Source organism: Nerophis lumbriciformis, linkage group LG11 (assembly GCF_033978685.3).
Source record: "Nerophis lumbriciformis linkage group LG11, RoL_Nlum_v2.1, whole genome shotgun sequence".
In the NCBI taxonomy this organism is placed as follows: domain Eukaryota; kingdom Metazoa; phylum Chordata; class Actinopteri; order Syngnathiformes; family Syngnathidae; genus Nerophis; species Nerophis lumbriciformis.
This window is the reverse complement of record NC_084558.2, coordinates 19,726,743-19,738,949: the sequence shown is the minus strand read 5'-3', so window position 1 is coordinate 19,738,949 and position 12,207 is coordinate 19,726,743. Positions and strand designations below refer to the sequence as shown.

At 37.0% G+C, this 12,207-nt stretch overlaps 1 protein-coding gene across 1 annotated transcript in view; it reads right to left on the bottom strand.

Moving 5' to 3' along the window:
* mtr (5-methyltetrahydrofolate-homocysteine methyltransferase) overlaps window positions 1-12,207 on the bottom strand; it is a 70,514-nt gene that overhangs the window by 39,672 nt on the left and 18,635 nt on the right. Inside the window, exons 6-14 of the mRNA XM_061967118.2 lie at window positions 11,569-11,675; window positions 10,078-10,137; window positions 9,810-9,904; window positions 9,552-9,652; window positions 6,471-6,532; window positions 6,178-6,245; window positions 5,696-5,775; window positions 4,555-4,667; window positions 2,286-2,426 (exon numbers count right to left, since the gene is read on the bottom strand). Of these exons, the coding sequence (XP_061823102.1) occupies window positions 2,286-2,426; window positions 4,555-4,667; window positions 5,696-5,775; window positions 6,178-6,245; window positions 6,471-6,532; window positions 9,552-9,652; window positions 9,810-9,904; window positions 10,078-10,137; window positions 11,569-11,675 (827 nt within the window). The remainder of the gene's footprint in view (window positions 1-2,285; window positions 2,427-4,554; window positions 4,668-5,695; window positions 5,776-6,177; window positions 6,246-6,470; window positions 6,533-9,551; window positions 9,653-9,809; window positions 9,905-10,077; window positions 10,138-11,568; window positions 11,676-12,207) is intronic.

Sequence of the window (12,207 nt, the reverse complement as noted above, 5' to 3'; positions counted from 1 at the left end):
TTGCTTTAAAATTACTCTGAAAAGTACAATTAAGTAAATGTAATGGGGTAAATATAGCGTGTTACTACTCACCTCCATGTTTACTTCTGTTTTGTCACTATCCAGTATTTACTTCTACAGTTAAAGCTTGTTCCTAATACTGACAAAACTAAGCTTATGTTGAATACCTTGTTTTCAAATTTTAAGAATTCCCAAACTATTCCAGCAGTGTTCACTCAAAGAAGGAATGTCATAGAGGTGGTACATAAATATAAATACCATGACGTCTTAGTTGATGGCTCCCTCATTAGCATTAGTAAAGGCCTTAACAATGTGCACTTGTTTGAATTAATCTGTGCTTTCTCATGTAACTGCATTGTTGTAACTTTGTGAGAAACTTTACTGCCTCTTTGTCAGGACTCCCTAATTTTATTTCCTGGTTAAAATAGAACAAAAGTTAGGTATGGTAAAAAGCCGTTCCACATGGAACTCATTTAGTGAGAGACAGAAAGCATTAACTGCTCTGTGATACAATCATGCGTCTACTTTGCAAAAAGATACATTGCAGCTCAGCCTTTGGCTAGCGAGGAGCCAAGGCTATCAAATGCAATATTGTCAAGGGGAAGCCAGAGTTTGAAAATCCTCTTCAAAGTTTCAGTTTCCTGTTTGCAGTATGCCCTGTATTGTTCAGCGGAGACTGGCAATGGGGCTGCAAGGTGGAATATGCCTGTACATCTTTTCATTTGGCCTTTTTCCACCACAGGAACTTCAACAGGAAACGTTCCCATTTACCTAGGTAAATAAAGTACCACCCTGTGTTTCCACCAAAAACTACCCGGGTAGATTTAGTTCTTCAGGAAATAGTTCCTAGTAGCGTGGTAGGACTTCCGGCGGTTGCTGGGAACCTTAGAGGGGCGGGCTGTGCTGTCAAACACTGATTGGTTGAACACAGTTGGGGCAATTAAAACTGTGTATACAAAGTTTTAGCCACCGTTTTAGTATGCAAGGACAACCTATTTATGTATAATTTCTTGTGTATTTCTATTACAACATACTTGACAACGGAGAGAAAGAAGAACAAAAGGAACTTGTTTTTACTCAGCTCTAGTCTATAAATTAGTATGCAGTTTCATACTGATTATTCATTTATACAAACTTTATTTCAATGCATAAAGCTCTCATCAAATATTCACTCATTACTTTCTTACATGCTGTAAAAGTAGTCAGTGACACGCCATTTGTATAATTATTTGTCTCAATCCGAGTTAACCGAATGCCAATACCAATAGGCAAACGCTAAATGTGATGCGTTTATCAATCAATCAATCAATCAATCAATCAATCAATGTTTATTTATATAGCCCTAAATCACAAGTGTCTCAAAGGGCTGCACAAGCCACAACGACATGTTTATGTTGTTACCGTAAGATAAACAGTGACATTTTTATTTATATATTGTTATCTACAGCTGAAATGTACTAAAAGGAATGGCCTGACCCTCATGAATTAATAATTTACTGAGGGAACGACTTTCTGACTGTTGGACACTGCGGACAATAGCCTAACTTTTTAATATAAAATCCGGTACAATTTGTTTTTAAATCCTATTATTTTATATATTGTATATTTATATTTTTGTATATTATTGCTTTCTATTTCATGTACTTAATTACTTACTTAGTAAAATAAATATGACCTAATATTGTCTGTTTACGTAGAGTCAGTGTAGAAATATACTAAACCACACCTCCATATGTCATCAGCCTGATTTGTAGAAACTACCCTGAACTGTGAAATGCGGTGGAAACACTAACCACACACTTCTACACAAACCTTTAGTTCCAGGAGCTAAAGGTTCCAGGAACTTAAAATTGCTGAACTTTTAGCGGAAAAAGGCCTTTTTATCCAAGTAATTGTATTTTCCCAGGGCATTTAAAGGGGAACTTGCCTTTTTTCCACAATCGCTATGTAAGACAAGAACATATATGTTTTATTTTTTCTATGCATTCTAAATTGTAATATATGGCAAGTAAGAAGTGGCTAACAATAAAACTAATGGAAGTCATTTTTGGCGTTGTATTCAGAAATGCTAAGCAGTTTTATGTTTTACATTTTGTTAACTTATTGTACCAAAAACAAACTGAACTCTGATCTAAACCAATGGTGTGTAGTGTGTACCGAACAATGATCATTGCATGTCAAGTTGTTTGACTGGGAAAACATCCGGGCTCTAAAGAACAAACGCTTATTTTGTTCATTATATTAGAAACGGAAAGACATTACAAAGAAATGTTTAAACCTTTTACCCGTGCAATGTCCGGCTCAGAAGCAATAAAATTGCAAAACCGTGCCATGGCTGTTGGACCCTCCAGCATTCCCTCATCCATATTTATGTCAAGAACTTGGGCTCCCATCTCTACCTGGACCTTAGCAATGCTGAGAGCTTCCTAAAAAAAAAGAAAAAGAATAAAAAAGTGCATTCTTTCTTCTCACATTTTGACAATTTGTAGTCAAAGGGGACAATTGTAAGATTTCCCCTTTGTAAATATAAACAATACATAATATACTCAGTTGAGTTTTAAATGTCCTGAAATCTTAATATTGTGACTTTTGTGAATTTGGTGTAAAAAAACACCATCAATTTTGCAGTAAAATTCTGATGACTGAGCTGCCACTTTGATTTTTTTTTACTGCAGAATCTATTGCATTTTTTTTTTGCTCTACGGTAAAGTTGTGACTTTTTGGCGCTCCACAGAGTAGGAAAGTCTTGGTTGCCATGTTTCGCTCATGTCAAGTTTAAAAGCAATCGGAGAAAATATCTGGGAGGAACTGGTTACATAACAACACCTACAAATGGTGAAAAATCTGCAGAAAATTACCTCTTTTTAATGTTTTGAGATTAAAAAGGTTCATAAAAGATGCAGAGTTGTATGCTAACTGAAATGGGCACACGACTGTGACAATTTCTACCTTCTTATAATTCAGTATTGTCGGTATGAGGCTAAATTCCTCACTCGTGGTGTTGCATGGTAAAAATTGCTGTTTGGCACATTTTCACTTTGGCCCCTGGAGGCAAAATGCTTGGGCATCCCTGACTTTACTAATGTTAAAAGTGAACTTAAGGGTAGTCAATATAACATCGTCTCTGCAAGTTTCAACAAGTCAAATATAAGAGTTTTTAAGACCATGATGAATTAAATTTAAAGGGGGACCAACTGCTCTTAACCGTTGGTACCCGTTTTGGGGTCTTTAGGATCCCTGTAAGTCCCTAAAATTTGAAATCAAACCATGGAGGCGTCGCTAAGATTTTTATAAAACAATCTTGCATTTTTCCAAACTTGCCTCAAATAAGCCGTTTGACTTTAGTGACATATTTTGCCTTAGTTGCATCAGCGAATATCTCCTTATATAAATGATAAATGGGTTGTACTTGTATAGCGCTTTTCTACCTTCAAGGTACTCAAAGCGCTTTGACACTACTTCCACATTTTATCCATTCACACACACATTCACACACTGATGGAGGGAGCTGCCATGCAAGGCGCTAACCAGCACCCATCAGGAGCAAGGGTGAAGTGTCTTGCTCAGGACACAACGGACATGACGAGGTTGGTACTAGGTGGGGATTGAACCAGGGACCCTCGGGTCGCACACGGCCATTCTTCCACTGCGCCACGCCGTCCCTATGGTAGATGTTTACTGAAACAACTTTGCTCGAGTCCGCCATTTTTATTCAGTTGTAGTCAATATGTTCCTTATTTTTGTCGATCCTCCTGGTGTGGGGCAGACTGGCTCGTACATGCTCATGCAAGCTAAAATCCTACACTGTAGAATATAGTTCTAACTTATATCTGTCAGTAGACTCCATTTGGAAGCGCTAAAGACTACAACATGGGGGTTTGGCCCGGATAAGGGCTTCTGCACCTAATTTAAAACGGCCTACAAAACGACTCATTCTGAAGAGACGGTCAGAAAGCAGCTTGAAGATGGTCCGTAAAACAAAATTCACTGGTTTTAATCATGCATTAACTTGTTTGTTCTACTGCAACAAATTTGTGAACTTGCACTTACCCATCTTACACAAATAATTTAGCTTTGCTGTGGGGTTTATCAATTGTTAATAATATATTGTTAAGACTTTTAATGGTTGTACAGAATTTTGGACTTCTTACGAGATTTTGATCAAATTGAAGACATTTTACAGTCTTGAATTCTAGTTATTGGATTTTGGGCTTTTTTAAAGGCCACATGGGAACCCTGCATAAGCTTTGAAGGAATCCATAACATTTTGAACAAATGTGAATTTTTAATGCATTATAAATGTTCTGCATAGTAACGGCACAGATATGGATGACAGCATTATTTGCATCTTCTAATAAATTGTCAAGTTAAGTGTATGTACATTTGCAGTAGGATAATCAATAACTATTCAGTTAGATCATTTGGGCATTCACTTTTAAAATTTCAAGTTGATTGTGATGCAAGTTATTCATGTGTTGTACACAAATACAGCCTACAGCTCATTCAAGCTAATTAATACACATGCACTGCATAAAAGGAGAAATTCTGTCTCACCTCATAGTTGCCATTCATAATCATCTTTGCAAACCTACGTGATCCAGCCACATTGCAGCGCTCACCAATATTTACAAAGTTGGTGTAAGGGCCGATCTTGAATGGCTCCAGACCTAGAATCAACAAAATACTCAGCAAACAATTACAAATATGTAAATTGAAAAAAAAAAAATTACAAACAGGTTCCAACACACATAAATTTAATACGATCCAAACTACACTGTGACCCCTGTTTTAAGCACAAACATATCTCAATGTTAGGGGCAGAGGACAGATGACTATGACTACTGAAGAAGGGCTTGAGCAGACTCTACTTCCTGAGGAAACTCGGGTCCTTTAATGTGAGCAGAGAGCTGTTGGAGATCTTCTACCAGTCTGTGGTAAGCAGTGCCTTGTACTTTGCAGTGGTTTGCTGGGGGAGCAGCACCAGCAAAATGGACATAAGTCGGCTGTAGAAACCGATGCGGAAAGCCGGCCAAACTATTGGCACACAGTTGGAAGCTGTTTGTGTCAGTGAGGGACAGGAGGACGCTGGACAATCCTGCCCACCCACTTCACCAAACAATTGAGGGACAGCGTAGCTCACACTCCAACCGGCTTCTCCAGCTTGGCTCCCATAGTGAACGATATAAGAATTCCTTCATTCCGCTTTGCATCCAACTGTATAATCACTCACAGTACAGTAATAGATAATTGTCTATTATACTGCACCTTTGTTTATTTGAAGTTGTATTTACTTATAATTTATCTATTTTTTTATGCTGCCCGAATCTCTTGCTGCTATTGTATATACAATGTCTCTCGCAATGTTGGTCTACTTTGTACTTATTATATTGTCCTGTTTTTGTGCCCATGTGATTGTTTAGTTAACCTTTCCTTTCTCTTGTAATTGAGTCACTGTGTCTAACAATTTCCCTTGTGGATCATTAAAGCTTATCTAAGTCTAAGTTGATCACACAAAGAAAATTACTAATTCAAAGTTTAGCTGATATATAAGTATTTTAATGTTTTTTTCTTAAATATAAACAACCATCATTTTTGTAAAACTTAACTGACTGCAGTATCACATTGACTGAACACTTTTGTAATTAAAGGTTTTACAGTAAGCTACATAAAAGCTGTGTACAAGTGGCTTTATTACCTGAGAGCAACATGTAGTCTTGATAAATATCCCCAGTAGGAACTCTAGGTTTGCAGTGTTTGACTGCTTCTGATATTGCTCTGTATGAAGACAACAATGTTGTAGTTAAAAATACGCATGAATAGAAGACTGCTAACCACCTAGCAATAAACAATAGAGACACAAAGACAAAGACTCCAAAAAAAAAAAAAAAAAATATATATATATATATACCGGTATATATATATATTCAAAAATGCACCAAAGACTTTTTAAAGTAAAATTATATCAGCACAATTGTGGATTTATCAACTAATAAATTGCATTTTTGCATTGTTGTAAAAGGAAAACAATATGTATAATTATTATAGTAAAGAAATTGAAAAGGGCATTTTTCTTAATATTATTCTACATCTAAAAACATTTAAATTTAGAATATTAAAATTAAAGACACTTTATTTAATTAATTATTAATATATAATACATCTTATAAGCAAACAGACCTTATGTGTTCTGGCGTGGTGCCACAACAGCCTCCTACAATATTCACAAGTCCATCCATTGCAAACTCCTTAAGGCAGAAGTTAAAGCACAAAATTTACAGAAGCAATTTAGTCGCAAGGGACTTACTTACACACTTAGATTTTTATTCAAATTAATTTTAAACAAAAATTACACAGGTATGTGCAGAACAAAAATAAGTTTGAAATAAGTGGAATACAGAATAAATCAATAAAAGGTAAGTCTTAAAATGTAAAAGAATAGAATAGAACACAAACAATGCAAGGTACATTACCTTTAAATTGGAGGCGGTTACTGCGGGAGTTTCATCATAACCTCCAAATGTGTTGGGAAGACCTTATAAGGAACAAAAGAGGTAACCGTATCACTCAACAAAATTCTTATATTCATATTTTGATCAATATAACATATAAGAATATAACACTAAGCAAAATCAGCAGTTTAAAAGTGCTTTCATGTGTTCCAAAATTTAGAGTTACCCTTATATGCCAACAAAAGAGTTAGGGGGGTTATCAAATGGGAATAACTACCGTACATTAAACATACAAGTGTTGATGTTTTTGGTCAAATTTGTCAAATGTGTTTATCACATTAAGAAAATTTATTTATTAGGCATTGAAGTAAAGCTGTACAGTACTATTTAAGTGTGAAGCATAGCAAACGTGTAGGCAGTTAAGTCAGTTGTCACTTGTACAGCAACTTGTGATTTCTGTGATGGCTCTCCATCTCTGCTTGCAAGCAAGCTGGTAAATCACAAGTTATGGTTGGCTATGCATTTAGTGATGTGTGTCCCCTCGATCTTGCCTTGAATTATGACCTTTTTCAAATTGATTAAACTAATCTTCCTTACCAACTATTAAGAAGGGGGGCAAGTTCTTCCCCTAAAACATCCTCAATCAGAAAATAGTTACATCCATCCATCCATCCATTTTCTACCGCTTGTCCCTTTCATAACGGAAAAAAAATCCATTAAAAGGATGGTATTGTGTTCCGTCCCGAAATCTGTGTTCCAAGAAAGCTGGCCTATTAGTGATTCCCAAAAAGCCTGCAGTGTCTAGAGCATTTTTTTGTTTGGGCTCCAGTATTCTGGAATGCCCTACCAGCAATAGTTAGAGATGCTACCTCAGTAAACACATTTAAGTCCCACCTTAAAACTAATTTATATACAGTGCACCGGAAAGTATTCACACCACTCTTTTCACATTTGGATGGATGCCTCTGTGTGCGGACCATGTCTCGGTCTACAAACGTCTCATTTATTTATTCATTCATTAATTTTGTGTGCCGCTGGAAGCCCTATGGGGCTGCCATAACGTCCTGTAACCGAGGGCCCCTTTGAAGAGGCGGGGCCCCCGACGTCACATCCTGTTCACATCCTGTACACACCGGTGCGGCCATTTCAAAGCGCTTCGAGGCTGGTGGCACTTCTGACAAGTTTATTTCCACAATTGTCTTACCTTCTGCCCGTCAGAGCTGTGTCAGCCTGTCTTAGCGATCACTTTGTGTGATCAGAAATGTTATAAATGTGTCCAAACTCTCACAGTCTTGCTGTAGCGCTTCATGTTGCTAGAGATCCATTGAGCTATAATTTTAGCTGCGTAGTTAGCTTCCGGCTTGCAGCGTTTCTGGCATTTTGAGAATTTTTTCAACCCAGAGGGATTTAACCTTAGCAAGGCTTTAATTGAGATGAGACCGAAAAAGATGCCACATGTTGTTGTGGTTTGTAAAGCCCTTTGAGGCACTTGTGATTAAGGGCTATATAAACTCACTGCGATTGATTGGAATGTATTTATTTTCACACTTTGCTGTAAAAGAAATGACAACCTTCCATTCAACAATACAAACGGTAGGGTCTAATTTAACCTTTTCCACATTATCAGACTACAAGCTAGCTTTGTATTTTGCTCATTAGCTACAATGTATAAAGCCCCAAACGCTGAAGCCACTTTTTGTTTGTAGAATAAATTTGACCTCCAACCCAGGCTTCTTTGATTCACATTTTTGGTACATTTTTTTAAATGTATGTTTCTGGTGGATGTGTCCCGCAGGGCGTGGTCACAAGAATCCATTGTTGCTAGGGATGACTTGTGAATGGAAAGTGATTCCCCTGCCAGGTGGCAAAAGACTTGTTAGTGCCCACTGCCTATTCTCACAGAGTGAGACATTCTTCAAAGGAGAGATGATAGGTTGTTGTAATGGCACAAACAGGTAATGGCACAAACTTACTCTGTTTAAAACAAGCTTTTTGTTTGTTTGACTCATTGTTTGTTTCATTCATCTTTCAAATTACCGGTCCTCTCTGTTCAAGATATAAACAGTGGTGTCATCAAAGGAATGTCCCTTGTCTTTGGGATACATTTGATCTACACCAAGGGTTTTCAAACTACGCGGACCGACGACCACTAAATCTAGGCCTGTGAGACGTAAGGTGTTTCCAAATTAACTTTGAATTATCGAACAATCTTTGCTGCCTTTTTGTGGATTAAATGGGTAATTCAGGTCAATGACCATGACTTGTGGTTTGAAATGGAAATAGCATAGCATTTACTTATATGACCCAAAACAAACAAACTTCCCTACTCATGGTGCGAAAAACAAAAAAAATGCAACCGACACAAAAAGTCAAAACACATAGTCACACATAACACAACCTGCATACAGAACTTTGTGAATATTATAAAATAAAAGTCCAATCCCCATTAAAAGTTCAAAATTACACCCATTTAAATCCATTATAATGCCTGATGGGAAAAATGGAAAACACTCTCTCCACACTTATCCATGTTTGGCGCATTTTAGCTGCTTAACATTTCTGATTGATTGCAAGATTTTAAAGAAGTCGGCACGGAAGTAAACAAGGTAGAAGTAGAACTTTCACCTACTCTTAATATCCAATTATATTCATTATTAATTACATATCCATTACCCCGAAAGGGACAAGCGGTAGAAAATGGATGGTTGGATGGATGGATATATTAATATAATATGTACACATATATCTGTATAGGTTAAATATTTTGTTACTCTACATGCAGTTTCCGGCCCCTGGCCAAATCTTTTTAGCCAAAAGTGGCCCTCAAGTCAAACAGTTTGGAAACCACTGATCTACAGTCTGGCCTTCCTATGTTGTGCCATGTATTTGTGCAGAAGCTACTTGATCTCTCTAATGATAGGATCACTGCATTCGTCACTATACTGCACCGTTTCGACAACATTGCTACATTTATTTCTACAGATTTTGTCCTTTGTGTGAAACTGTTTTTGTTTTGTTTTTTTGTTGGGTTTGAAGTGGCGAAATATTAGTATAGTATTTCAAATTGAGATGTGTTGAACACAGTTTGTTCAGTGGACTTACCTGCATTGGGGTAACAGATAATAAACGCAGAGGTGGATTTTCCTATCGCCTCGATGTACGGCCTCATCTCTGTTGCTCCTAAGGCACAGTTGAGGCCAATACTGTAACACACAGGAAGAAAATCAGTAAGAAACTGGGGCTAACCCAAGGAACAGAAAAAATAAATTCTTGAAAATAAATAATACTTTGAGATAAACTTATACTATAACACATATTAGATAAATGATGAAAAATGTTAACTTACTGCCATTAACTTACCATAGCGGTTTACTATGTGATACACTAACTACAAAGGCTTCTCCTGTCTGACCCGACAGAGTTCGTCCACTCCTGTCAACAATTGTTCCGGAGATCTACATGATGGAGAATACAAAATAAGTATTTTAAATAAGTAGTTGTTTTTTGCTATAATGGAAACAAAACTTTCACAGAGGCATAACTTTACTGCATTAGAAAACCTAATTATTTAACCTAACCTATTGATGCCAGAAAACATGGGATACATAAATATATGGAATAGACTTACAATTAGAGGTTTTCTTTCATAGCTCTTTTCAAACAACAGATCAATTGCGAACAATGCCGCCTGCAAAAAAGGAAACAGGAAATTAAGTCTTAAAACATCAACTTACAAAGAAACAGTTTGTGGGGTTAATTCTTAACCAGTTGTTGGCAACCCTAGCCACTGTCTCGATCTGGTAGAAAGATTTTGTATAATATTAGAAAGACATGATTTCTCTCTTCTACAGCTTGATTTTAATGTTGTTGGAACCCTTACATGTTACAATGAAAACAGTATAGTTGAATAATTGCAATGTTCCCATGCTGTCATTGCAACACTTTATGAATCCATCCATCCATAGTCTACCGCTTGTCCCGTTCGGGGTCGCGTGGGGTGCTGGAGCCTATCTCAGCTGCATTGGGGCAGAAGGCGGGGTACACCCTGGACAAGTCGCCATCTCATCACAGGGCCAACACAGATAGACAGACAACATTCACACTCACATTCACACACTAGGGCCCATTTAGTGTTGCCAATCAACCTATTCCCAAGTGCATGTCTTTGGGGGTGGGAGGAAGCCGGAATACCCGGAGGGAACCCACGCAGTCACGGGGAGAACATGCAAACTCCACATAAATGACGGAAGGAAATTCAATTTAAGCAGTGTGCAGAAATATACTGGGGCTTTCAAAAATAACGTGTTAGTGCATAGATTATTCACAAAAAGTTGTATTAAATTGCGTGATTCATATGCATTATGTTGATCGTACAATGTCCATTTACTTCAGTGCATCCGGTTATCTAAAAGGCGGCGCAGGTTGCTATACAGTCAGTGATCAGGTCAATGCATAAGTCAGTGCAAAGATGAGTGAGGACACTTTGACTGGTGTGCTTGGTGACAAACGTTGCTTCATTATACACTCCAGCAGGATTTCATATCATACCATTACTATGTTTTCAACAAATACATCCCGTGACTTCAAGTAAAACATTTGAAAAATGTTTGTGTATGACATCAAAATAGCATTTGTTAAAACATTTTTTTTTAAGTTGAATTAAATTAGCTTTTTTTATTTTGTATTTAACTGAGTTGATTACAAACATTACACAAATGTTACAAAGCACTTGGCTGTCATTGGTAAAATAAATGCACAGGTACCATACAAAAAGTTGATAACACAGAGGTTGTTATGGCACTGACATTATAAAATGTCAACTCATCACAAAAAAGTTCCCAACCCTTCCTTCAGATACTCACTAAGCAAAAATCTTTTGAGTTATGTTAAAGTTATGCAATATTTACTTAGGTCCTACATGAAAAGTCCCCAAACTTCAGGGTTATTGAACTTAGAGGGTCCATTAAAAATTTAACAGCAGCTTTCTCCAGGCTATTTTTTTTTTGCATACTTAAATGATTGTTCATAAACAATGTGTGTGAAGATTAGTCTCAAAGGCTGATTGTTTTTTTGTTTTTTTAAATTAGGTGCATTGTGACAACAGTCAGATGAGGGCTACCTTAGCATTGGCTGTGTCGAAGATGGTTTCGACCAAAATGATGTCTGCTCCACCATCCAACAAACCTCTGACTTGCTCTGAATAGGCTTCAACTAGTTCATCAAAAGCTGTGGAAGACAAACACACAAACTCATTTATTAAGATAAATGTATCAAAAAGTAGGGGATAAAGTTTAAGTGCCGCCTGAGTCTGACTAACTGGAATGAAGCCACATTTACTGCTGTATCAGGGAGAAACTTTGAAGTCTTGAAAACATAATTGCGACTGAAAAAAAGAGCCGTCTACGGAAAGCTGGCAGCATTTGGATTCACTATTATGGTTCATTGTTTTGATGTGGATTGAAGTCAAAGAGCTGAATAGTTCCGGTGTACCTACGCCACACCAGGGTTGGTAGAACAATTTTGTATTTTTATCACACCCAAGTTTTTAATCTTGTTTTTTTTTCATACATAGGGCCTGATCTATTTGTGTGTAATAAAATGTGCAAACAATGAAAACGTGAAAACGTTCACGAAAAGCTGATCTATTAAGCTTGTGCACAGAGAAGTGCATCTTTTATATGAAGAAAATAGAGAGCGCAATCTCTGTAGCGTGTGAAAATATAATCATTTAGCGCACGTAATGTGATTTATCAAGACT